The sequence below is a fragment of the Anarhichas minor genome, unplaced genomic scaffold (genome assembly GCF_050575085.1).
Source record: "Anarhichas minor isolate MPS153535 unplaced genomic scaffold, ASM5057508v1 ptg000027l, whole genome shotgun sequence".
NCBI lineage: Eukaryota > Metazoa > Chordata > Actinopteri > Perciformes > Anarhichadidae > Anarhichas > Anarhichas minor.
In genome coordinates this window covers 16414804-16437488 of record NW_027466473.1, presented here as the reverse complement: position 1 = coordinate 16437488, position 22685 = coordinate 16414804, and the positions used below count along the sequence as shown (strand labels likewise).

At 42.1% G+C, this 22685-nt stretch overlaps 2 protein-coding genes across 2 annotated transcripts; both read right to left on the bottom strand.

Moving 5' to 3' along the window:
* Nucleotides 1-676: 676 nt before the first annotated feature.
* LOC142960526 (7-alpha-hydroxycholest-4-en-3-one 12-alpha-hydroxylase-like) lies at nt 677-18143 on the bottom strand. The gene has a single exon (XM_076102393.1). It carries the CDS (start codon nt 3535-3537, stop codon nt 2002-2004), a length of 1536 nt encoding a protein of 511 aa, XP_075958508.1. The 5' UTR covers nt 3538-18143; the 3' UTR covers nt 677-2001.
* A 144-nt stretch (nt 18144-18287) lies between these two features.
* Nucleotides 18288-20995, bottom strand: plac8l1 (PLAC8 like 1). Its single transcript, XM_076102395.1, has 4 exons — nt 20835-20995; nt 20057-20289; nt 19735-19871; nt 18288-19429 (listed from the first exon to the last, which is right to left on the bottom strand). Exons 1-4 carry the CDS (start codon nt 20858-20860, stop codon nt 19301-19303), a joined length of 525 nt encoding a protein of 174 aa, XP_075958510.1. The 5' UTR covers nt 20861-20995; the 3' UTR covers nt 18288-19300.
* Nucleotides 20996-22685: the final 1690 nt, after the last annotated feature.

Here is a 22685-nt window from a genome sequence, read left to right as displayed (position 1 = left end):
TTATCATCTCTCCAGACCTGATAAATTGTGACAGAGCGGAACACACTCATGCAAAACCATGGCGGACGATGTTGTCTCTAAACTATTTTCCTCCCCCCCTCCCTGACCTTCATTTCTGCTCTCCACCCTTCAGGCACCGATCTGTCTCTCCTCTCCTCCCTCTAAACCTGATTTGCCTGTCACACCATCACATCCCCCTGCAGCCCCCTCCCCTCTTCTTTACTCAGTCCTTTTCCATCTCTTTTTGTACTCTCAGTAACTGTGCTGCCTTCTTCTGACTTCAACATTGATTAATTTGATACTCTGGGTCTTCCCTTTCAAAGCTGTGGCTCATGGGCCCAGGCTGAGTGTTGCACCAACCCCTCTCCCACACATGAGCTTCAATTACACATGGTTGTCTGCATGATTACCGAGCCACAGAGACAGAACACATAGGGAGGGGGGGAGAAATGAAAATAGGGATGGTTAGAGGCAGAGAGATGGAGGATGGACCAAGAGAGAAATGTTTTTCCTGAGGTTCTTGAAAAGTTCAAATCAGTCATGTTTTCATTTGACAAATTATGATAAAACACAGGGTTTGACAGTTATCCAATTGATGAGATCTGTCTCTAAAAATACGTGGACATGCACTCTTATCAGACTGAGGCATTATTCAAATTATTACAGCCATCAAATATCACTTCAACCAGTTTATTTTATTTGCATTAACGTCCTAGTCAGAGAATATTGTTTGTCAATTACAGGCCACCAACTTTTAGCACAACAGAAGACTGGAAGGCCACGTGGACTGTGCCGGACAGTATTTGCTTCATGTCATTATGTAGAAGAGCAGCAAAAGTCATACTTGATTTTCAATATCATTTACGTTGCTTGCTTCATTTGGCCCATTTGCTCCTCAACAAATGGCACTTTGCAGTACAGCAGTATCATGACCTGTACCAAGGGAAGCACTCAACTTAATACACTCTTCTACAGTGTTTGACTGAAAATGTACAACTTCTGTAGACAAAGTATTTTACCAGTTTTAAGTACAGGAGAAGGTTGTAACTAAACAATTTCTGACTGAGAACCAGATTCATTCTGGCTAATTTGGAATTAGATAGAAGCATTCCTTTGAAATATTGTTTCAAGCTAACATCATCCCATCGTTAGATGAGGATAACATGCAGTATTAGGTGATTTTAAAACAGCTTTTCTCAAAAAATCATCATCATTTTCAGACAAAGCAATAAACCTATTTTACTCATACTGAAAAAGTGCATGTGGTAAATGTGTGCATCAATAATATATCTATTTTCCAAAGGATACATACACGTATTGCAGTTCCATGCACTTAATATTGTCTTTGTTTCATGATTTAGCAATTGTCTGTCATTCAATAGTGAGACAGTAGATGGGTCAGGTCAGGTGACTGCAGGGCAGGAGGAAGTGGCTGCATGTGAGTCAGGTGACAGGGACAAGTGGAAAAGTCCAAGGGCACCTGGTGGATGGAAGGAGAATGGCAATAATAACAAGGAAAAGCCCGGGCATGGGGGGGGAGACAGAGGTGACTGAAGGAAGAGACAGAGGAGAAATTCATATTTAATCCATCTTGTATTATATTGTGATTTACTGTGATGTGATTACCACATGAACCATTTCCTCCACCATCACCCCAAAGAGATGGTGCAATACTTTCAGATTACCAGGATACACCCATAACACAGTGACTGTGTGTTTACAAAGGGTAACCAGAGATTGCTATTATTCAGGAAGATGATTGCATGGTTATTTTGTTTCATGGGTGAATGAAAGCAGTTTAATTTCAGTGTTAATATATATGATATTAATACTTTTATTGTGTTTATCTTAAACGTTATAACACACTGCAAAACCAAAAAAAGCATACATATTCTAATATAGAAGAATATTCATAATGGATTATTAATAACTACATTTTACTTTGATGATCAAAATCAGAAAATGTCTTCACTTAAAAAGGAAACGTGGTTTGATCGTGGGTCAGAATCTGAGTCTGTAACGAAACTGGATGTCTTTCATGGGATGAAGTGCTCCAAAGCCAATTCGACTGACGCCAGGGTCAGGTATATTTTCATGAGGATTCTTCAGCTCAAACTCAAAGTAGACCACCATGAGGAAAATGAACTGTTTCAGCTCATTGTTGGCAAAGAACCTCCCAGGACACATGGAGGTCCCTGCGCCCCAGGGAACGTTGTAATACTTCACCTTCTTCCCTGCTTTGTAGAAATCAGTTTTCTTGCTCCCATCTGGCTGCAGAAAGCGATCATATCTAAATGAATGTGGATCAGGGTGAATCTCCGGGTCAGCCTGAATGACACTGTGAGGAAAGACTGCCAACCTGTCGTCCTTGCGGAGATGGTATTTGCAACCGTCAGCCATGTTGTAAGTCATATCCTGTCGCACTGATCTGGTAAGGAGGGGTGTCGCAATGAGTCGAAGTGTCTCCTCTACAGCGCTATCCAGAATTGGTGTTTTCTTCAGCATGTCACAGGTCAGGTTGATCAACGGGCCACCAAGTAGCACTTCCTGTCCAGATTCCTTCAGAACCTTATCTACCTCAGCCTTCACAGCCGTCATGGCTTCAGGGTGCTTCACGAGGAAGAGGAGCAGCCAGAATGCAGAAGGCCCTGTGTTGCCTTGGGAAACCCAAAGAAGCACAAGCATGTACCTGTCTATCATTGATTCCTTTATACCCATCTCCTGTCTGGCCTGTTGCATTTCCCACACCCAAGGACTGATGTTGTCCTTGGTCTTCACCTTTTGCATTGACAGCGCTTTCCAGAAGAAAGCCTTTAGGCTCTCTGCCTCCGTCTTTTCCTTTGGGAGCAGGACTCCATAAGCCAGATTGGGAAGGAAGAGGTCAAATTTACAGAACTTGTAAAATAAAGCTTCTGATTCAGCTTTGTCTTTCTCTTTGGCTTTCTCTACATTTCCTTCAGTCTTGTGTGACACATTGCCAAAAAGGGATAAGTAGCCAGCCCTAAAAATGATATTGTAGCTGTACCTAAACAGACCATCTTCTATCCAATTATTTTGAACCGCAGATGAGCCAATATTGTCCAACATTACGTTCTGCAAATTAGACATCATGGATTGTGTCAACACTTCCAGTCCAGGCCCCGTCAGGTGTTTGTGGCTGCTTGTCATAATAATGTGGTGCTCATTCTCTGGAGATTTGTAACCAAAGACTCGGTGCACCAGTTGCTTGGCAAACATGTTGAAGTCCAGTTTTTCTCGACTCTCCTTAACAAATGCTCCGAATGACAAAGGGTCCATAATGAATGTGATGTAATTGCCTCCCAGCTGTACCGTAAATACGTTGCCATGCTTTTGCTTCATCCGCTCTAGAAACTTAGCTGTGTCCTTGCGAAACTCTACAACATGACCCAGCCAGGGGATGAGCCCCTTATCCAAAGGGGGTTCTCCTGGTCGCCGCTGTCGAAATGCCCCTTGACGGTAGAGGAGTGCAATCAGAAGGGCAAGAAAACCAAGAAGGATTTGCATCAGCAGAGTCATGACTGATTCCTCTTGCAGCCACAGAGTAATTCAGGGCGAAGGTGAACATTCTGCATAACAAATACCCTTTTGCTCCTCCCTTTGTTCATGGGATCACTTTTGCTACTGGGAGAGTGATACACTTTCATGCAAAATTTAGAGAAGGATTGAACTATACAAAAACAAGTATACTGCGATTCCATGTGTGGCCGAGCTGGATAGTATTTGTCAAAAAACTACTTACAATTAAACAAGATATTAAAAACATGCATTAGTATAATTTGTATAATTTAAAAACGGTATAATATAAAAATACTTGTGATGCAAACTGCAATAGGTGAAGAGAGTGTTGAAGGATAGTTGGCCGTATCTGTAGACAGTAAGGGGAAGAAATTTATACTATGACAGAGTACTCGCACACTCCTGTGCCCTGCCTACACACACACACACACACACACACACTAAAACACATAAGAATTATGGGGGTGTGAAGCACCAAAACCCTCCACCGTCTGGACGGCCACGCTCGTCATCAGTCTCATTCAGAGACAAAAAACACGTCCTAGTGCTGTTTGGCTGGAACAGTATCTAACAAGCCACACGTCAGCTGGTTTACTACAACGGTATGAATCCAAAATAATCAAATTTTGCTGTGATTTAATTGCAATAAATATATGTGTTATTATAGTAAAAGAAAAGTATGGGCGCTGGTATACTGTCATTTAATTCTAAAACGCATAAAGAAAGTAAGGGCAGTACATGATAAAGCCTTTGGGAGCGGAAGTGGATGAACCATGCAGCTTAAAGAAAAAAACGCCCGTCAGGGACATTCAGGAAAGCGAACACACCCCCAACAATGGTGGGATCATTTCACTGGTCAATGTTACACCATGCATACTGGTATAATATTGGTTGGGGAATTTTGGCAGGGCTATTGCACTAAATAATCCAAGAGCAGAAGAGAAATCTGTTTGTGGACGTTCCACAAACACTGAGATGTAGCCTGAGTGTGAGAAGAAGGGCTGAAGCTGGAGTGCAGGAAATCTGTGCAAGCAACAAAATATCTGCATGCAAGCATACAGTTTAAGCCGAAGAAGAACAAATCCATGCGCAAGAAAGGGCTATTTGACAGCGAGGACAGGGTTTTGAGGGAAAGCATTACAAAATCTGAAGTGAAATCAATTATCCTGCTCTCAAATTAAAAGACCATGCTCTTAAAAAAAAGATGAGAAAACATTTCTTTGCAAGTTTCCTAAATATATTTTCTCTGTTTTTCTAATAACCGTCAAATAAACTGTCTCAGCAGGTTTGGGAAATCATGTGGATGCTTATTTCATCTAAACTATTCCCAAGATATGGTCCTGTCAGAGAGAGAGAGAGAGAGAGAGAGACCAAAGGTGATGGATTATGCCATTATCTACAAACTTTGTCATATTCCTGACCTTGGCTGCTGAAATGAATAGTACACTGAACTCGCCTTGTCACCAAACTATTCTGCTCTATCTTCCTACTGTCCTGTTACAACCATACATTTCCTCACAGGAATCACAATCCCTGTACTGTAAGAGTTGAATTTCAGTTGAATAAATCAGTATGCAGTACTCGATGCAGTACAGCATATTGCACTGAAGCCCAATGGGATCAAGATAATGAATTTCTTATTGAATTGCAAACTCTTAAAAGACTTCATGTAATCAGTTGCTGTGGAAAACTTTGTTTGTACTCACATTATATCTGTCCTGTATGGTAAAGCTGACTTTATGTACTCTGTTATTTAGTTTGAAAAGATGCTGTCAAAAAGTGCGCCATAGAAGCGCATTTAAGATAATGCTTTATAGCCATCACACACCCCAGATAACTAAGACACTGTAGCTTCTCCTTTTACACAGCAGCCTAATTTTATCCAGGGCAGCTATAACTGCTTAGATTCCCTTTTACAGGGCTAATCAGGGTTAAACTGCTGCAGGGATGTGATCATGTTCAGACAGAAAGAGAGCAGATAAGGATGCACAAGGACAGTTGTTTTGAAAGGCACTATTTGAAGTTATAGATTTGTTTCCCCGGTCGCTGTAAATGAATGACTTTGTAATTCTGCTGTTAAAATTTAACAGTTCCGTGACATCAGAGGATCTGCCTCACTAACATTTTAGTGTAAACATTAGACGTTACATAATGGCAAGAAAAGATTTAGCTTTTTTTAAATAATACTTTTTGCCTTCCTTTTACTGTCCCTACCTCCCGACTTTATCCAATTCCTTGACCTTTCCTCCCCTCAACTTATTATTCGTCTGTGGATCTTTCTCGGCTTGCCATCACTACAGCATAGTGAGGAGAAAAGGCGGTGTCTTCGTAATAAATTATAGCATTGGGCATTTCATGGAGGCATTAGTGTAAAATGCCTCGCAGTACGAGGGCAAAATCCATATTTCTGGCACGGTTGCCTCCAGTGGAAAATTGCCTGCAAACCCTTTGGTGCCACATTCTCTCCATTCAGCTACATTTGTCATGCACAGTGCAGCAGGTAATGTGGTCTTTAAAGGCCATAATATGGGTGTTTATATGTATATCTCGTGTCCACTGTGTGGGATTTTAGCTCAAATCAAGTCAAATTTCACAGATGGTGAAAGTGGTGCTCAAAACAAGAATGGACCCAATTCATCCACAACCACAGATTTAAAGGATAGGTGTGTCAGAAGCCAATTGAAACATACAGACAGAAGAAATCCCTTCCTAACGAATTGAGGCTTTGACTTTCCAAGTTAGACAAATCAAGTGGGCATCTTCTAAAGTTACAGTCTTTTTAGTGAATGTAGTAGTTTAATATGTGTTACTGTCTCTCCATGTCATGCCTCAGCGACTGCAGGTTTGGACCCAAAAGCATGACACAGAGACCAGGCAGATAAACATAAAAGTTTGTCTCTACTTGTAGTCAAAAACACAGACGGTGGTCAGAAAACCAGGCAGGCAAACAACAAAAGGTTGCGTTCGGCAAAAGTCCAGCGTACAGGCAGAATATCATGCAGCCAGGCAGCAGGCAGATGAATAGGCTGGAACACTTACTGGGGAATACATAAGAAAACAATAGGTAAACAAGGGCTGGTATATACACTGCAAGGGTAATGAGGGAAATGGGAACAGGTGAGCAGGTGGGTGGGGCAGTCAGGTGATGGAGGAATGGAGGGAACAGTCATTATTGCAGGTCAGGGGGAAGTGCCAGGGTCTGAAATGACACTAAAGTTAGTACGCAGTTAAATGAAGAGGTAGGGAGAGAAAAAATGGTAAGAATCCGGCTGACGCTCCACAGCTCAGCAAGGAAACACTGGAAACACATAGAGGACATTTTGTACTAAAACGACTGTAACATTGGGAGATACCTACTTGATGACTTCTTATCACTTTCATTGAAAGCACGTTAGGTAGGGATCTTTAAATGGCTGTGTTAAACAGGGGAGACAATAACAGCAAGCCAGAGCTGTTTCAGGGTTGGCACCTGAGTTTTGTTTTGACAGAAACGCTGTGGAGTTAACTTTTAAATAGCTGTTTCCAAACACGTCATGTCATTCTTTCATGTCATATTATTTCATGATATTTTGCAACATGTTTAAGTAGATATTGTGAACAGCAGTCTGTTGTTAATTCTGTGTTTTATATTGTCTCATACCGTTAGCATGTCTCGGATCCCAGAGGTTTCATACACACTAAGTTGTCTGTTTCAATATGAATCTTACAGACCTGACCCTTACAGCAGTGCATCATTCGCCACACATCATGAGCAGCGGCTGAGTGGCAGCGAGGTACAGCAGTGTGTGTGCTGGTAGTTCCGTTTATCAATTGCAGTGTACAAACTGTTTTCCCACTGTGTCTCTGGTTACAAAGTATAGCGTCCGGGGTTCGGCGATGCACTCAGCGGTGTTATCACTACCGGCCCTTACCGGCCACCAGTGAGGAGTAAGCAGGCAGTCAATGGCGGTATAAAACAGGTAATAAAAGGTGTTTTGAGAAAGTGTGACTCACCGCAACCTCGAGAGGTCCTTGAGCAAACAGCCATGACTGGCACCCAAAATATTATGCAGTTAACGGAGATTAGCAGTGGACAGACACAGAGGTGCACACTCACTCCATCACGGACGCACGGACTCACTAAGTCACACACATGACCAAACACTCCTGGTAGAGATAAAAAAAATACTCACCACTAGGTCCATTATACTGTTATTATCACGCAGAAGAGATGGACACAAATGCTTTAAATACACTAATATCCAGTGTTCCCACCTTCCTGTCTGTCATGTGTAAGATCTGAGGAGCTCCATACACTATGGCTGTCATTTGTTTTTCCTGCATTTGAGTCCCTGTTTCTCTGTGCCTCTCTCCTTGTCTTCTCTCTGTCTGATCCGCGCCTGCTCATTCCCTTTTACACATTGTTCTACTTTGTCTACAAAGATGTCTACTTTGAAATGTCAACGTTTCCTCCCTTTCAGATTGCCAGTGAAACTCTGGGAAGAGGTTATAGAGCAGGTCGGTGGCTTCATCTTCCTTTCCCCTCTCATCTCTGTTTTACATAAATATTCGTCAGTCTATCTTCGCTTCCATCTGTTTCTGTCTTGCTATTTTTATCCCGCTCTTTCTTCCTGTCTATTCTTTTAGTCTCCCCCGTCGCTTTTCTGTCTTTTACTTTGTCTCTCTCTATCCTTGCACAGCTCTCAGCTGTACTAACGAAAGGATGACTGATGTAGGTGTTGGCTGGGAGATGGAGCCTGTCATTGATTTTCCGGTTTTCTGCGGGGCTACCCTCGGGCCAGACTCACTTCGACCACAGACATCGCCATGAGCGCTTTTAGCCAAGCTGAAATAGCACTCATGCGTACGGTAGCCTACTGCATCCATACATCTGCACGATTGGACTACACACGTACTGCTCCCGCCTGCTGTTGCCTCTGACAGACTGATGTTTGCTGGTGTCCCAGAGAGTGGGAGTCAAAACAATACCCTCTAATTGAATCCCCTGTGTTGCCACTTCAACAATCTCTCACAGTCAATTTGTCTATTGAAGGACATGTGCTTCTTTGGTGCATTTGCTTGTCTGTCTGTCTTTCCTCTATATGTCTCTTTACAGGGCCCTCTGTCTTTTCTGACCCTCTTTTCAAACTCTGTCATTCAAGAGGTTGCTTTTGTCAGCATTCACTATTTGCATGTGTGACTGGTATTGCACACATGTATGAGTTGGGTATCTCTCCTGGGTAAAATTGTTTAAATCTTTGTGTCCAGTTCTCTGCCTGTGGTCATGCACACCACGTGTGCAAATTCCTGCAAATACACACATTTCCATGTGTACGCATTTGTGTCTTGTATATATGTGTGTGTCCTCTGTGTGCGCTGAATGACACCTCAACCAGTCAGTCTCCTCCGTGCCTCATCGCTCTTCTTTGTTTTCCTGTTCGTCTGACTGACATGTCATCCTCAAAAGATGTTTGCATCGCCTAAGAACTCTAGATTGGACACGCTTGCTCGATCCCAGCTTGGGCTGTGTTTGAAGACAGACAGGCAGTATTGTTCTGGTTTATTTATAGTCTTCCACACTTGTTCACACTGTGGAGACTATGTTTTGATAAGACATCTCACACAGGGAGATCAGGCCCTCAGTAGTTACACATTATCTGTAGTATTTGTTTTAATGTTCTAGGATTGGAGAGGTGAGTCAAATCAGGTCTGGAAGGTTTTCCATTACAGGGAGACTTGCCGGAGCTTAATGTTTGTTGTTAATGTTTGTTCTTGAACACAACCACTGCACGCCAGATTGCATTGGGATATAACAAAATCAAATATTAACTAAGCTAACAATTTGCAAGTAGGTTACTTTAAACTAACACATAAACGGGCCGGTAAGGACATCTTGTTCATCAGCATCCTGAGTTAATAATGGTCATAGTCCCAGGATGCTGAAAGGCACAACTGAGCTTGACCAAAGGGCTAGAATGTTTTTATAAGGTGGGTGGCAAAGTAACACATTTACATAGTACAAAACAACAAATTAAACAATTCCATGCAGCATGCAGTTTTTCCTGTACAATGCAATGTCACTCTTAAAGAACACTGTATATAATGTCTGATCATTTTTGAAGCACGTGGGTGGGGGCGAGAGTGGAGTGAGGGATGTGGACAGGTGAAAAAGAGCAGTTTACCCGCCCGCCTGTAAGGAAAATGCTCTGGTCATATCTCTAAGTGACAACTGTGACAGGCGCACACACACTCATCTAGAGGTCTGCGATAAGGTAATCCATTTACTGGTGGGGGCTAGTATCCTGCTATCATGCTGAATGATGGAAACCAGCTTTCATCTCTCTCCCCCTGTATACGTATAACTGTCTCTCGTTCACACACAAACGCAGTGTATCATTCTAAAGGATTAATCAGCTCATGAGTATATGTAGGTGGTGAGAGGAAAACTCAACCCCACAAAGATAAGCAGTTGAATATTTTAGCTTCAGCAAGTAGGCAGGTGTAATGTAATTCAATCACAGTAGTTCTCATTTCATTCTGTATATGGTTCTGTGGAGGTTGCACATTATTCAAGGACAGTTCAAAATGAAGGAGAGGAACATTTACACACACACACACGACAGATGGACTTTAGCTAAATTCAAAGATTTCCAACTATAGACTAAATGTCAGAGGCCCTTCTTCTGTAACAGATGTGTGTGTGTGTGTGTGTGTGTGTGTGTGTGTGTGTGTGTGTGTGTGTGTGTGTGTGTGTGTGTGTGTGTGTGTGTGATAATGAGCTCCACAGAGCTGCTAGTTGTTTTGATGTTTCTATTGAAAGCTAGTGCATTTGACACCATGCAAAATTCTTCTTTTGTGTCACGCACACACACACACACACACACACACACACACACACACACACACACAGGCAATTCTTTGAAAAATCCCTGAAGAAACCGGTTTCAACCCACATTCGCAAACATAAAGCAATGGTTGAAAGGGTCGCTTGAACATTGACTGACAACACTGGAGGTAAACGGAACAGAGGTAAAGAGACACAGGTCATTCCTACATTAGCTAATAATTACTTTAACCACATTGGCAGCTGTCACGTTGGAAATAGATGATTCATCAGACCACATTATTGTTTTTCATTGCTCATAGGTTCAGGTTTGCACCCCTCACATCCATGGATGGATTTCTGAGCGGGCCAACCAGACACAGATCAGAGGCCCTGGGGGGGGTCAAGGGGCCCCTACAAGCAAGATATTCTGTGTGATGTCACTGCTATTACGATTTCTCATTGCACAGTGAGATGACATAAATACATTTCAAGCAAACTAAAGGAATGACCGAAACATTCATTTTAAAGCTGCCCCAAGAAAGAAGCCATCATGACACCTTCAAACAAAGTGTTTATCCCCTCAGGTTTTCTGCTGGACGTTTAGAACTAGTGCTCTGTACTGAAAATATTGGTCCTCCAAGCCTGCAGGGAGAACTAACAAAGGGACCTTATTCTGAAAAACACAGAACAGGCAGCCTGCAGCTTGATGGTAATTCTTAGGAAACCCAGCTATTTAATCGGGTTTCATTACTGGGTAAATACTTGATTTGGAAAATCCACATCAGCAATCACAAACCAATGGTTAAATGGGCTGCTTAAACATTACAAGCATCCTCAGAATGCACTTAAAGTGGTTACTAATTATACTTTCATCAAATATGACCTCGATTGCGAAGGTCATGTCCCTTACATTGTTTATTTAAGAACACTGTCAAGGCTACAAACTAGCATCATCCAGTGGGGCTGTTAAACAAGTGATGGTCTTTCTCTTAAAAACATATTTTTGTACAAAAGAACAGCTGTCATGAATGTAGCCACAAGGTTATGTCACTGAGGCATCCGGGGAGAAACATTAGGTTTGCGGCTGAACAGTTCAGAGAGACAGTGACAGTTCAACATGACATGTAGGATGCGTCTTTCGCCATTAATCACAGTCTGCGGTATGGAAACAGGACTATTAATGGAACAGTCCACCCATGTAAACATCCTAATTGGAGTGATGCCTGGCTCTGATTATTGGCCACAATAGTTAGCCGACATGCAGATGATGTGTTTGTAGTCAAGATGAGGAATGTCTCTGGACCACGCCTGAAGCTGCTACATAAGTCTAGCATGCGAGCAGTGAGGGAGGGGAGGACGGGTGGAGCGAGGGAGGGAGTGTGGAGAGGGCTAGACAATGGAGAAGACGAACCCCAAAGACTTTGCATCACTCGTTCGCACACTCGCTCTCTTTTTCCTCTCCGCATCATTTCAACTGCCTTCGCAGCGCACACCTACAGATTTTTCCACACTTACTAAGGGACTGCAGGCTTTTGACATGTAGTAATCACACACACACACACACACACACACACTTTGGATGTGCCAGATGAAAGAACACCTACATCAATGGCAGGACTGTGGAAGCGTGTGTCGTAGAGATAAAAGCATTATGCAACACATGCCAGCCTGTAACAACCCTTCATGTCATGTAAGCTATGAAGCGGTCGCAAACTATACAAACACACACACATACAGCATACACACTTATAGGGCACATGATATTAGTTATGGAGAGAAATATAGAAGACATGCAGTACAGAACAGCTAATGTGACAGGGCTGACGGATTGAAAATGGCCTGTAGGAGTTGCCTAAGATGATGTGCAGAAACAGAGTTATTGACTAAGACTACATCATGATGCAACTGACACATAATGTGGACTAAATATTAGCAAGTTTGTTTCCCATGCAAAATCAACGGTACATAAATCATTAACAATAGCGTAAATAAGGGTGTGAGACTGACAGGTAAGCAGGTATGAAGCCAGACAGGAAATTAAAATAATACATGATTTAAATGTTTAATGTTTCTATCAGGGATATCCATCCCATGCAAAGTCCGCAATGTTATGCTGACACACCGAATAAGTAAGATGTCACTTTCCATAGCGTATTTCCTGGCATCATGTTGACTGACAGTTGTTTTTAAACCTTTATTTATATTTATCCCAGTCAATGCAGCACATTTGACCTTTTTCCAGCAACCAGTGCTGCACTGATACCCACTGATTGTACAGAGATATTACAGGACTCAAGCCCCGGAGCTTAAAGTGAAGCGTCGTTCTGTCAGAGCTGCATGGCATCTACCCTCCTATGTCACATCAGCCGGCAGTAAATAGAGTGGGTAATGAGAAGCTAATCTCCGGGGACAGTGTTAGGTCTCGTCTGCGACGACAGCTTCCACCAGCCTGTGCTGTTATGTGGAGCAACAGAATGTTTTTGGAGTCTTATTGAATAATTTTGTTTTATTTTTAGTTGTTTTGAGTTCTGTGCAAATGTGAAAAAAAAACATAAAATGTGAAAATTACAATAAGTCCAAAAATGCTGCCACGCCAGTTGTCATTTCCTAAAACTGCAGCCTTCTTTTACATAACCTTCATACTAATGGCAACAAACGGTTCTTTTAACAGTGTTTTGTTATTTGCTGCCAACATAGTTTGACAGAATGAGTAGCAAACAAATTCTAAAATAAGTCACTGCACAGTTTAAAAACAAATAGAATTATGTTATGTTGAAAGCTCATTTAAATACCTTATAAGTTTCAACACATTTGCACCTTATATTCATAAATTATGTATTATGTGTAATGGAATTAGGATGATTGACAAAGTAATAAAAATGTAGGCTATAAAACAAAAGTTTATGGAACACTTTGGATATCGTTTCCGAGGGGACAACTCTCACGTATGTTTGCTACAAATGGAGATGAAGCCGGGATACGATTAGTTTAGCATCAAGACTGGAAGTAAGTTTAGACCATACCAAAACAGAATTGTCAAAATGATAAGCTGTGATTTCACACACAGACTCCAGGAAGTCACTGCCACTGTTGACCAAGAACTAGCTTCACTTCATAACTCCCTGTAAGAGCAGTGCACATATTTCCCAAAATGTTGAAAATAGTTTCTTAAACTATTCCTTTAAGAAAAGAATGCGTGCATGAGACATAATTACCTGTCGAAAACCCCGAAAGATTTATGACGCATATAGTAGTTGGACCTGCGTTTTCTTCGAGGACAACTTCAGTCCACTTGGATTTGCACTATATCATCCGTGTGTGTGATATTTGGCTTTCTTCATAGGGCAAAGAGGTATTGGTCTTAGAGGAATGAAGGAGGGAGAAATGTAGTTCACAGATTTGAAATAGAAATGATGTTTACATCTGGTGACTGGGGAGGCCCAAAGGACACCAGACATCACTCTGGTGTTTTAAAATCCATATTTGAATTGTTTGTGGGAATACTGTGTGTGGAAATATTATCAGCCAGGAGTATACGGTCATCTACCTTGTTTTAAGGTTCTTTAGCTATTATGCAGAACACTCCGACACATCACAAGTGGCAGACAGTGTGCTGAAGATGTAAATGTGTCGAGTGGGAAATAGATGACTCATCAGATCACAAAACTGTTTTCCATTGCTCATGGGTTTAGGTTTGCACCCCGCATGTCCAGGGGTGGATTTCTGAGCGAGCCAATCAGACAGTGACACAGATCAGAGGCCCTGGGGGCCAAGGGGCCCCTACAAGAAGGGTCTCTGTGTGAAGTGACTTCTGTTAAGATTCCTCATTGCACAGCGAAATGCCAAAAAGACCGTCTGGCCTAAAGATTCACTTTGAAGTTGTCACAAGGAATAAGCCATCATGACACCATCAAATGAAGTGTTCATCCCCTCAGGTTTTCTGTTGGACATTTAGGGCTCCGTACTGACATCATGCAATATTGGTCCTCCAAGCCTGCAGGGAGAAATCAAGGACCCGTCCTTTCATAATCCATGCTCACATCAAAAATATGCATGATTTTGCAGGACGAAGATCCAAAAAGCCAGTGGTAGCGTGATCATTTGTGTGTCTGTATTGGAGCTCTACAGGAACTAAAAGAGATGGTGGAAACTTACACCTCTACAAGAACAGCGAGACGTGGATAAAGCAGCGTCGTAGCGCAACTGTGAGTATAATCTATGCAGGAGGGCAAGAATAAATCAAGGAAACTTTGCATCTGCCGACTTTAAGGCATTCCAACAAGAATGAGTGACATTCAACAGAGAGGCATTTCTGTTTGAACACCCTCAAAATGCAAGTGTTTTATTATAGAGGTGCTTAAAACTCACAATTGTAGGATCACAATTGTAGGATGCCTTGGATTATTTTGCCACCCTCCATCTTTTGAATATTAATTAATTAAATACATAATTAAGAATATTCCCGCAGTAAATTATGAGGTATACTTCTGTGGAAGAAATTATCCTGATGATTATCTTTTGTTTTTTTATTATTCTGGAGGATTATTTGCAACGTTGCACTCTTTGAACAATAACAAAGAAACCGTATAAACTATTTGACCTGTTTCTTGCTTCACATTGCTTCAGCTACTTTATAAATGTGGTCACATCAGACCTCCTTTGAAGTTGACACGTACCCCTAATTGAAATTTTAACTTTGAAGTCGAATTTGGTGTTTCTGCTTCGTTACATGTAAATGGTTTCATCATTTAGTTACAATGTATAAATCCATTCTTTACCTCTGGGTAGGTTGTCCAAATTTAACATGGGACCAATACTAATCCGCAGCTATAAGCAATGCCATGCTACTGAATTAATCATCAACTGCTTTCATGTTTTCAAACATACATTTTTCTAAAATACATCCAAATAATTCAGTACGATCCGTGACAAAATTGTAAACATTGCCCATATTTGTTTATTTCAATTAATGCTAGAGGAAAAGAAAGCCATATGTTCTAGTTCTGGTTACTGCCATGTTTTAATGACCTCAAAGGACTGACAGCTTACATGGTGAAAAAATGATCCTCCCCTTTTCTTGTCATCCAAGGAATTTAAGGATAAATTCTTTAGCAGAGAGGAATACAGTCCTGGCGCGGAACAAAAACTACAAAAGCAAGCAAATCTCTAGTATTATAATCCTTGTGTATGACTGTGGTTTTTGAAGTCAAATCAATCCCACAATGAAATCCTCCTCCTGTCTGTCTTCGGGAAGAATGAAAATCTATAAAACCGCCTGCTAAGTCTGAGGAGCGGAGCGGTGCCAACCAATTCTGAGCTTCCATCATCACACACACACAAACACACAACCCAAAACAGGACAACTCCACTCAGTGGCAGAGCACACCGACTCCCGTACAAACTCTCAAGGCTTCTACAGCTGTAGCTGCAGGGCGAACCAGCAGCTCAATGCCCCCCCCCCTCCCTCCCTCTATGACGATGATGATGAGAGTGTGTGTGTGTGTGTGTGTGTGTGTGTGTGTGTGTGTGTGAGAGAGAGAGAGAGAGAGAGAGAGAGAGAGACATAGGAAGGGCAAGGATTAAACAAAAGAGTATCACAGAGAAAGTGATATGAAGAGAGAGTGTGAGCAAGTGTGTGTTATGTAAACCCCAGGTGGCGCTTGTTGTCCTGGATAGAAGTATCACCAGGGGGACAACTGCTCCAGCTTTGCAGGTCCCTCCGCACCTCTCTCTTTCCCTCTCTCGCCTCTCTTTATTCACAAACACACACACACACACACACACACACTAGCAGGAGTCGGGAAGAAGAGGAAATAAATAAAAGAGGGCAAAGGGAGGAGAAGAAATGAAATGATTGAGGAGAAAGGGGGGATGGAGGGAAGTCAAGAACGAAAAGACCGTCGAGAGGAAATGCATTCAGGAGGTAGAGACAACAGACGGGAAAAGAGAAGGGAAATCCATTAAAAAGCCATATCAGAAATGTCAGTGTGTAGTTTGTGGAAAGCACAAACACTCACGCCTTCAGCTGGTTGTTATTCAGTCATGTGTGCAGCTCTGGAGGGCATGATCTACCCCCCCCCCCCCCCTGCGCTGTGTTTTGTATTTTATCTGTTTACTGGTTGTTTCTCTGTACCAGTAACACCGCGCAATGAGCACAATCATGGGGAAAGTCTTTTCGGACACATACATCACACACATTTCCACACCCACACAAACACAGCTCCCTGAGGTGTTGTTGTCGATAACAGCCTGTACTCTACACCTGATGCGTCTGTGGGGATAGTCGTCTCCGATGCTGAAACAGCAGGAAAGAACATCAGCAGACATGTTTTATGGTCCCTGTCCGACTGCTGACTTAGGATGGGCTTCACTGTTCCAAATCTTGACCTCTACGACTGCTGTGGAAATCCCAACTCTGACCTCAGATCGACACTTAAGACTTAAGCAGCTGTGGGAATAGAAAACAGACAAAAGGGATCCAGATCTGGGACAACACTGCCCCCTAACGGTCCAGTCATGGAAGTGTATCCGACAGATGACGTAAGGCCAGGCTGTGTCAGTGTGTGTGTGTGTGTGTGTGTCTGTGTGACGGTACAGCAAACGTGCAAGATGTAAATAGGTTTGAGGTTTAACTGTAAGCACACACAAGGGTTCCTTGTTTCGTTCGCTGTATTTGGGGTTTTGTTTCATGAAACAGCAGTAAAGCACACATGTGACATAATTGAAGGGTCAGTTCACCCCAAATTTGATAATAAATTGCATGAACTGACCCTTTAACAGTAGAAATCTGAACACTGGAGGATGCATGATGCAGGTCATGCATCATGCATTGCTTAGGCAGGGAAAACAGTCTTTTATGGCGGCTTGGGAGGATAGTTAAATGTCCCCTGTAATGACTAATACTTTGGAAGGAGCAGTTTGAAAATAAATATAGACAAATATATGTGTAAATATACATATAAAGTTTGAAAGCATGTAGGACATTTTAAGAGTGTATTTGATTTGCGAAGCAAATAAATTTCCAATTTAGCAACCCAATTTAAAGCTATTGATGCTGAAGCAATAACACTTGGACATTGCACCGGGAGGGAGAGATGTTACCACAGTGCCTGAAGGCAGATCCCGCTCACTAACAACCCCCAGTAGGCAGAGAGCGGTGGAGACGCAGGAAGATGTATCCAACCGGGGCTGCTCAGGAAACGCTGGTGCCCTAATGCAGACATAAGTAAGATACTGCTGAGCTTATTACCGCCGTGGCCATGTGGAACCTACAGTATGCCACAGCTGTCATGAAACTTACAATGATTTTTTTTTTTTTTACTTGAACAGGTAAGTGAGGACTGAAAATAATGCAACAGCACTTGTAAACAGCAGCTGACATCACATGGGATGGCAGCTATTGTAGCTTATAGGGGGCAGTTGTATCTATCTGTACCAGTATATGCTCTATTTCAGTCTGTAACTGGGTGAACATATTATTTTAAACATGTTTGTCAGCTGGGAATTTGTAAATAGAAATAATTAAATAAATAAAAAATGTAACGAAGTAAAAAAAACAGATAAATTTACACTTGCAATGATTTAAATATATAAAAATATATAAAAATATGTATTTTCATGCAGCAGATTAATTGTACAGTAAGTAAAATACGATTAGATTTTATTATTCACATCATTCTCCTTTTTGAGACCAAATCCATTTTCTTTCTCTTTCCCCATTTCGTTTGAAGCAGCTGCCAGGTACGGGGACCACATCCGCAAGAGTTAACAAATTACATATTTGCCCTTTGAGGACCCATCTGCTTTGTGTAGAAATAACATTTTCCACACACTCGTTCACGCTGGTTGGCATTTCGGGTTCAGGGAACCACAGCGATCAGGACTGGATTGATAATATGATTGAATGCCTGAGGTGAACTAAAGAACAGGGGGATAAAAGAAAATCTGAAATATGGAAATAGCCTTTATTATCATCAGACTGTACTTGAACTGTTGACTGTAATCGGAGCAATGCTGCGGCCTGTTTGCCGGGTAATCAGACAAGTGGTTCTGCATACTGAATGGACTCGCACACTAGTTTTCATTCCACACTCTGAAATTTAAAAAAAACTCTCAAAATCAATGAGGTCTCCTTAAGAAACCAAATGGCTGAGCACACTCAGCTTTTAAGTGGCTCTCCTGCTTTACTTGGATTTAGTTTTAAATGTAATGCTGAAAATGAGATCATGTTGAGTCATGTCTCAAGTTCACAATTTGTCCATCAAGGTCTACAGTAGAAAGTTGTACGTTTCCTCACTTCATCTCCCCCCCTCATGCCTCTGGAATGCAAGGCAAAATTAAAGGGTCGGTTCACCCGAATCCCTTTTCTCACTTCATTTGTACCACTTTCTACTAATGAAATTGTCACTTTGAACTGTTGACAATGAGCTTAATTGAAGTACTGCCTTTTTTTGAGTTGAGATGGAATTAATTGCGTGCATTTAGAATTAAAGACAGTTGGCTGCTTTTTGAAGTCTCTGTTGTGTGACAGACTTGTACCAGATGTTTAGTGCTGTTTGCTGACAGCGACTGAAACCAAAAGAAAAGCCTGCGTCTTGCCACCTGCTTTTCACCCGACTCAAAATGTAATTGATGAGTTCCTGCCTCTGCAAGGAAAGCAGAATATTGCTTCCAAGTTTATTTATAATATCCTCTCTAAAAAGAGGCCCAACAGCAGTATGAAGGTATAGGTTTCAATTACAGGCCCTACACAATGATTCTGTTTGCTGTTTATTGTTAAATGAAAGTTCATCCTTTCCAGACTTCTTTGAAAGTTGTAGGATGCCTTGATTCACTGTCCAAGGCATTTAAGAACCTTATGGTATTGATCCTTGGTGCTACAGTACGTCTTAGATGTCCCTCACTCGTCTCTGTTGCATTGTGAAGGACAGGCCTCATCTACTGGCTAGAGTTTCTTCATTAGCATTCGAGGGCAGTGGACACATGATAGGTCAGTGTCTTCATCCTCCGCTTCATCTCCCTTATCATCTGACATACAGCCAGAGGGTAACAGCAATACACTGTGGTCCAGTCCTCACACACACTTCCCTGTGGATAAACATGCGGACAGACACACACACACGTACACGTACATGCAAACACACAGAAAAGAAGCACACGTGTAGACACAACGACACAGCAGGAACAGGTCCAGGACCATGAGGTGCATTACATGAAAAGACATGAAAACAAAAATTCACTCGCGCAACTTAAAAGTGAACCTTTGAGTGCATTTAGTAATGTTATTGAATTGATTATCTACTGTTAGCTATCGGCTTTCCATTTATTGTGGAGTCAAAACAAAATGTTTTCTTGAAGTCTTCTTATTGGTGTGTTCAAGGACGCACACTCACCCGTATCTTGTACCGCTCCCTGATCCCAACCCGCATGGCAAAAGTGGATCCCGGTAGCAGAGGCATGCATAGACATTCTCCATACTGGTGAGCTAAACTCAGGTCTAAACAGCACGGCACCAGGGCCCCGAGGACACCTGCAAGCACAGGGTAAGCACAATGTGTGTGTGTGTGTGTGTGAGCGATGTGTGTTTGCTTGTGACGGACAAAAGACTAAACTAAGAACAAAAAATGATACGAAGAATACGTCATAAAGTTCTGATTGGCGTGTGAGAGCACTGAGCGTATGAGAATACAGCTTCCGTCTGTGTTTTCCTGTTACATGTAGTCTTGTCTCCGCAGACGTCAAACAGGCCAGTGCTCCAGTCTCCTCCCGTCTGTGTGATGGTGGTGATGGTCGTCGTTGTGATGCCGAGGCCGGGCTGTGTGAGTGCTGGGTCTGTCACTGCAGGAACATTGTTTGACCTCAAGTCATCTTTACTTCCTGTGGTGAAGCCCCCCACTTCCTCCTCTTGAAACGCTGATGCTGAGCCCCGGGTGACTGACGGCCTTGGTCTGAAATTAGATTTTTTTTTTAAATCATATTTGTCTTTAGATGGAAGGCTGATAAATTCATCATGGCTTGTCAAGCCTCTAACTGATAGCTTGCTGTAGGCTTAATGTTAAATGAGTCTTAAATTAGAAATTCATTTTCTAAGCTGAAATCTTATTTGTTTCAATAATCTTTTCTTGAGCAGCATGTTTTGTACTCCGCTGGCCGAATATAAAACTGTCCACTATTATCCCACTAATATTATCCTACCACTATTTATGATACATGATTTATTCTTGCATTCAAGTGTTTAAGGCCTTCAGCAACACTTAAATCACCACAAATGTTAGTGAGTTTTAGAATGCAGCAATAATGGATTTAAGAAGTGTTCGTGTTTAATTTGCATTATCATTTATCATAGAGACATAAAAGGAGAACAAGCTTAAGAGGAAACGAAGGAGTACAAAAAACCAAAAACATAATAAGATAAGTGAGCTGTTTGCTGTAAATCCATTGTGCTCAGTGGTGACAACAATGTGTACCGGGAGAGACAAGAAAATGCACTTACTGGTGTGTGACTGTCAGCTGCTCCATTACTAGAAGCCACTGGCATCCAGAGAGGGCTGAGGCGAGGAGGCGAGAGAGGACAGGGCGAGCGGGGAGTCAGCAGGAATGAGGAGGTGGAGTGACACTTCCCCAGTGAGAGGGTGTGCGTTGGAGCAGATAAACCAGCAGTCGAATGGCTCAGCCTAGAAGCTGTGTGACAGAGATAAGTCTTGTATAGTTGCCTTCTGTCTGTGACTTTGCTGCGTGCCCCCCCCCCCCCCGCTAATGCAGCGAATGCAAACGGGGCAGATGCACATCGAGCTGCATGAACATCTGGCATAAAATAATCAGATGTGAATGCATTCAAACACTTTAACACAAACCCACCAGGAGGTCGGAATCTTGTAATGAGTGATTACTTATTTACATGAGTCGTCTGAAACAGAGCTACACAGGACATCTTAAACGTGCACGAATATATGGGAAATTAAGTAAAAATGATGGATGTCAAATAAAAGCTCAAACACATTACGTCAATTCTAACGGTTTGCTTGACCTATGATGTTCAGACATTTGAAATTTAACAACAACATACGGTTACACTTACCAGCAGACAGAGGCAGAAACAGACTCGTGCAGTAGAGAGCTGGGAAGTGAAAGATGCATTTTAGAACCAAAGAAATACATTCATGCATTTCCTGCTCTGACTTTGACCTTTTAAATTTAGACTGATGGTGTGTGTGTGTGTGTGAGAGGGTGACAGAAGAGAGAAGTGTGGGGAGCTTTACTGGTGGAAGGACATGTAGTGCAACCATTGTGGGTTGAGAGGCCCAGACAGTTCACTCACATTGAGTCTTAAAATTGGGAGAAACATTAATTTACTCCATGAGTGGACGCTTTTCTAGCTCCTTCCCAGGATAAGAAAGGTATAGCCTATTATGCTGTCATTAATTTGTAGGCGATGCATCAAAGACAGAAGCATCAAAAGGATTACAGTTGAATGGAATCCTTGAAATAAAAAGAAAATGAGTATCGGCAGATGTTTAACTGACAGTGAACCCTGTTGGGAAGTCGTTCTACCTTTTTGAAGCAGCGAACCGCAGAGCCAAAACCCAGTTCTGAAATAAAAAAAGATGTGTTAGATACATTAACTTAGAAGTATATTCATGAACAATCGCTTTGTAAAACACAAACATGACTGACCTGGATTCACTCACTTGCAAGTTGAGCTCCAACAAGGTATCCTTTTTCATGCAACGTCGTTATATCGCGTCGCTTTTACGGTATTACGGTTTCAGCTCTTTGCCCCGTTGCCTTCAGGTCAACGTAGAGGCTTTCCAGCCTGGACTGGTTGCCAGGCAACCAGCGGAGACAAAAAGTATACAGGCCCGAGCTGGGCTAGCTATTTCCAGTCTGCATGCGTTGCAGGCAATACCTTCAAGTTTGAGTATACATGTGGGCAGTATCAATCCCCTTCTCTAATACTCAATAAAGCAAGTTTATTTCCCTAAATGTAGAACGTCCTTTAAATGTTGATAACACTGATTTATTCAGTCAACTGGAGCATTTATTGGCTGTTTTATCTCCTTTTTAAATTCCCATTCCAAGTCACCAATAAATACCACCAGTAGGTGTGTTTATGCCAAATTCGTACAACCTCTAACCCGACACATCTACACTTGTTCCACATCGTCCTCATCAGAAGACTGCTCACATTACAAGATGATCCGGTCCCTCACCATCTACACTGAAAGGGACAAACATCCAATGGCCTCAGCAAAGCCATGACTCACACAAGCCCTATTCTTGTGGGGAAACAGTCGTCCTATTTATTTCCTTCGAAAAAAATGAAACCACATGGAGAGGGTAGCGA

Excerpts from the sequence above, each read along its gene's own strand:
- LOC142960526 (XM_076102393.1), bottom strand. The coding sequence starts at position 3,537 with ATGACTCTGCTGATGCAAATCCTTCTTGGTTTTCTTGCCCTTCTGATT.
- plac8l1 (XM_076102395.1), bottom strand. The coding sequence starts at position 20,860 with ATGGAGCAGCTGACAGTCACACACCA. Across the intron at positions 20,290-20,834 it reads CAGCTGACAGTCACACACCA|ACCAAGGCCGTCAGTCACCC; the intron begins GTAAGTGCATTT and ends ATCTAATTTCAG. Across the intron at positions 19,430-19,734 it reads GGGAGCGGTACAAGATACGG|GGAAGTGTGTGTGAGGACTG; the intron begins GTGAGTGTGCGT and ends GTTTATCCACAG.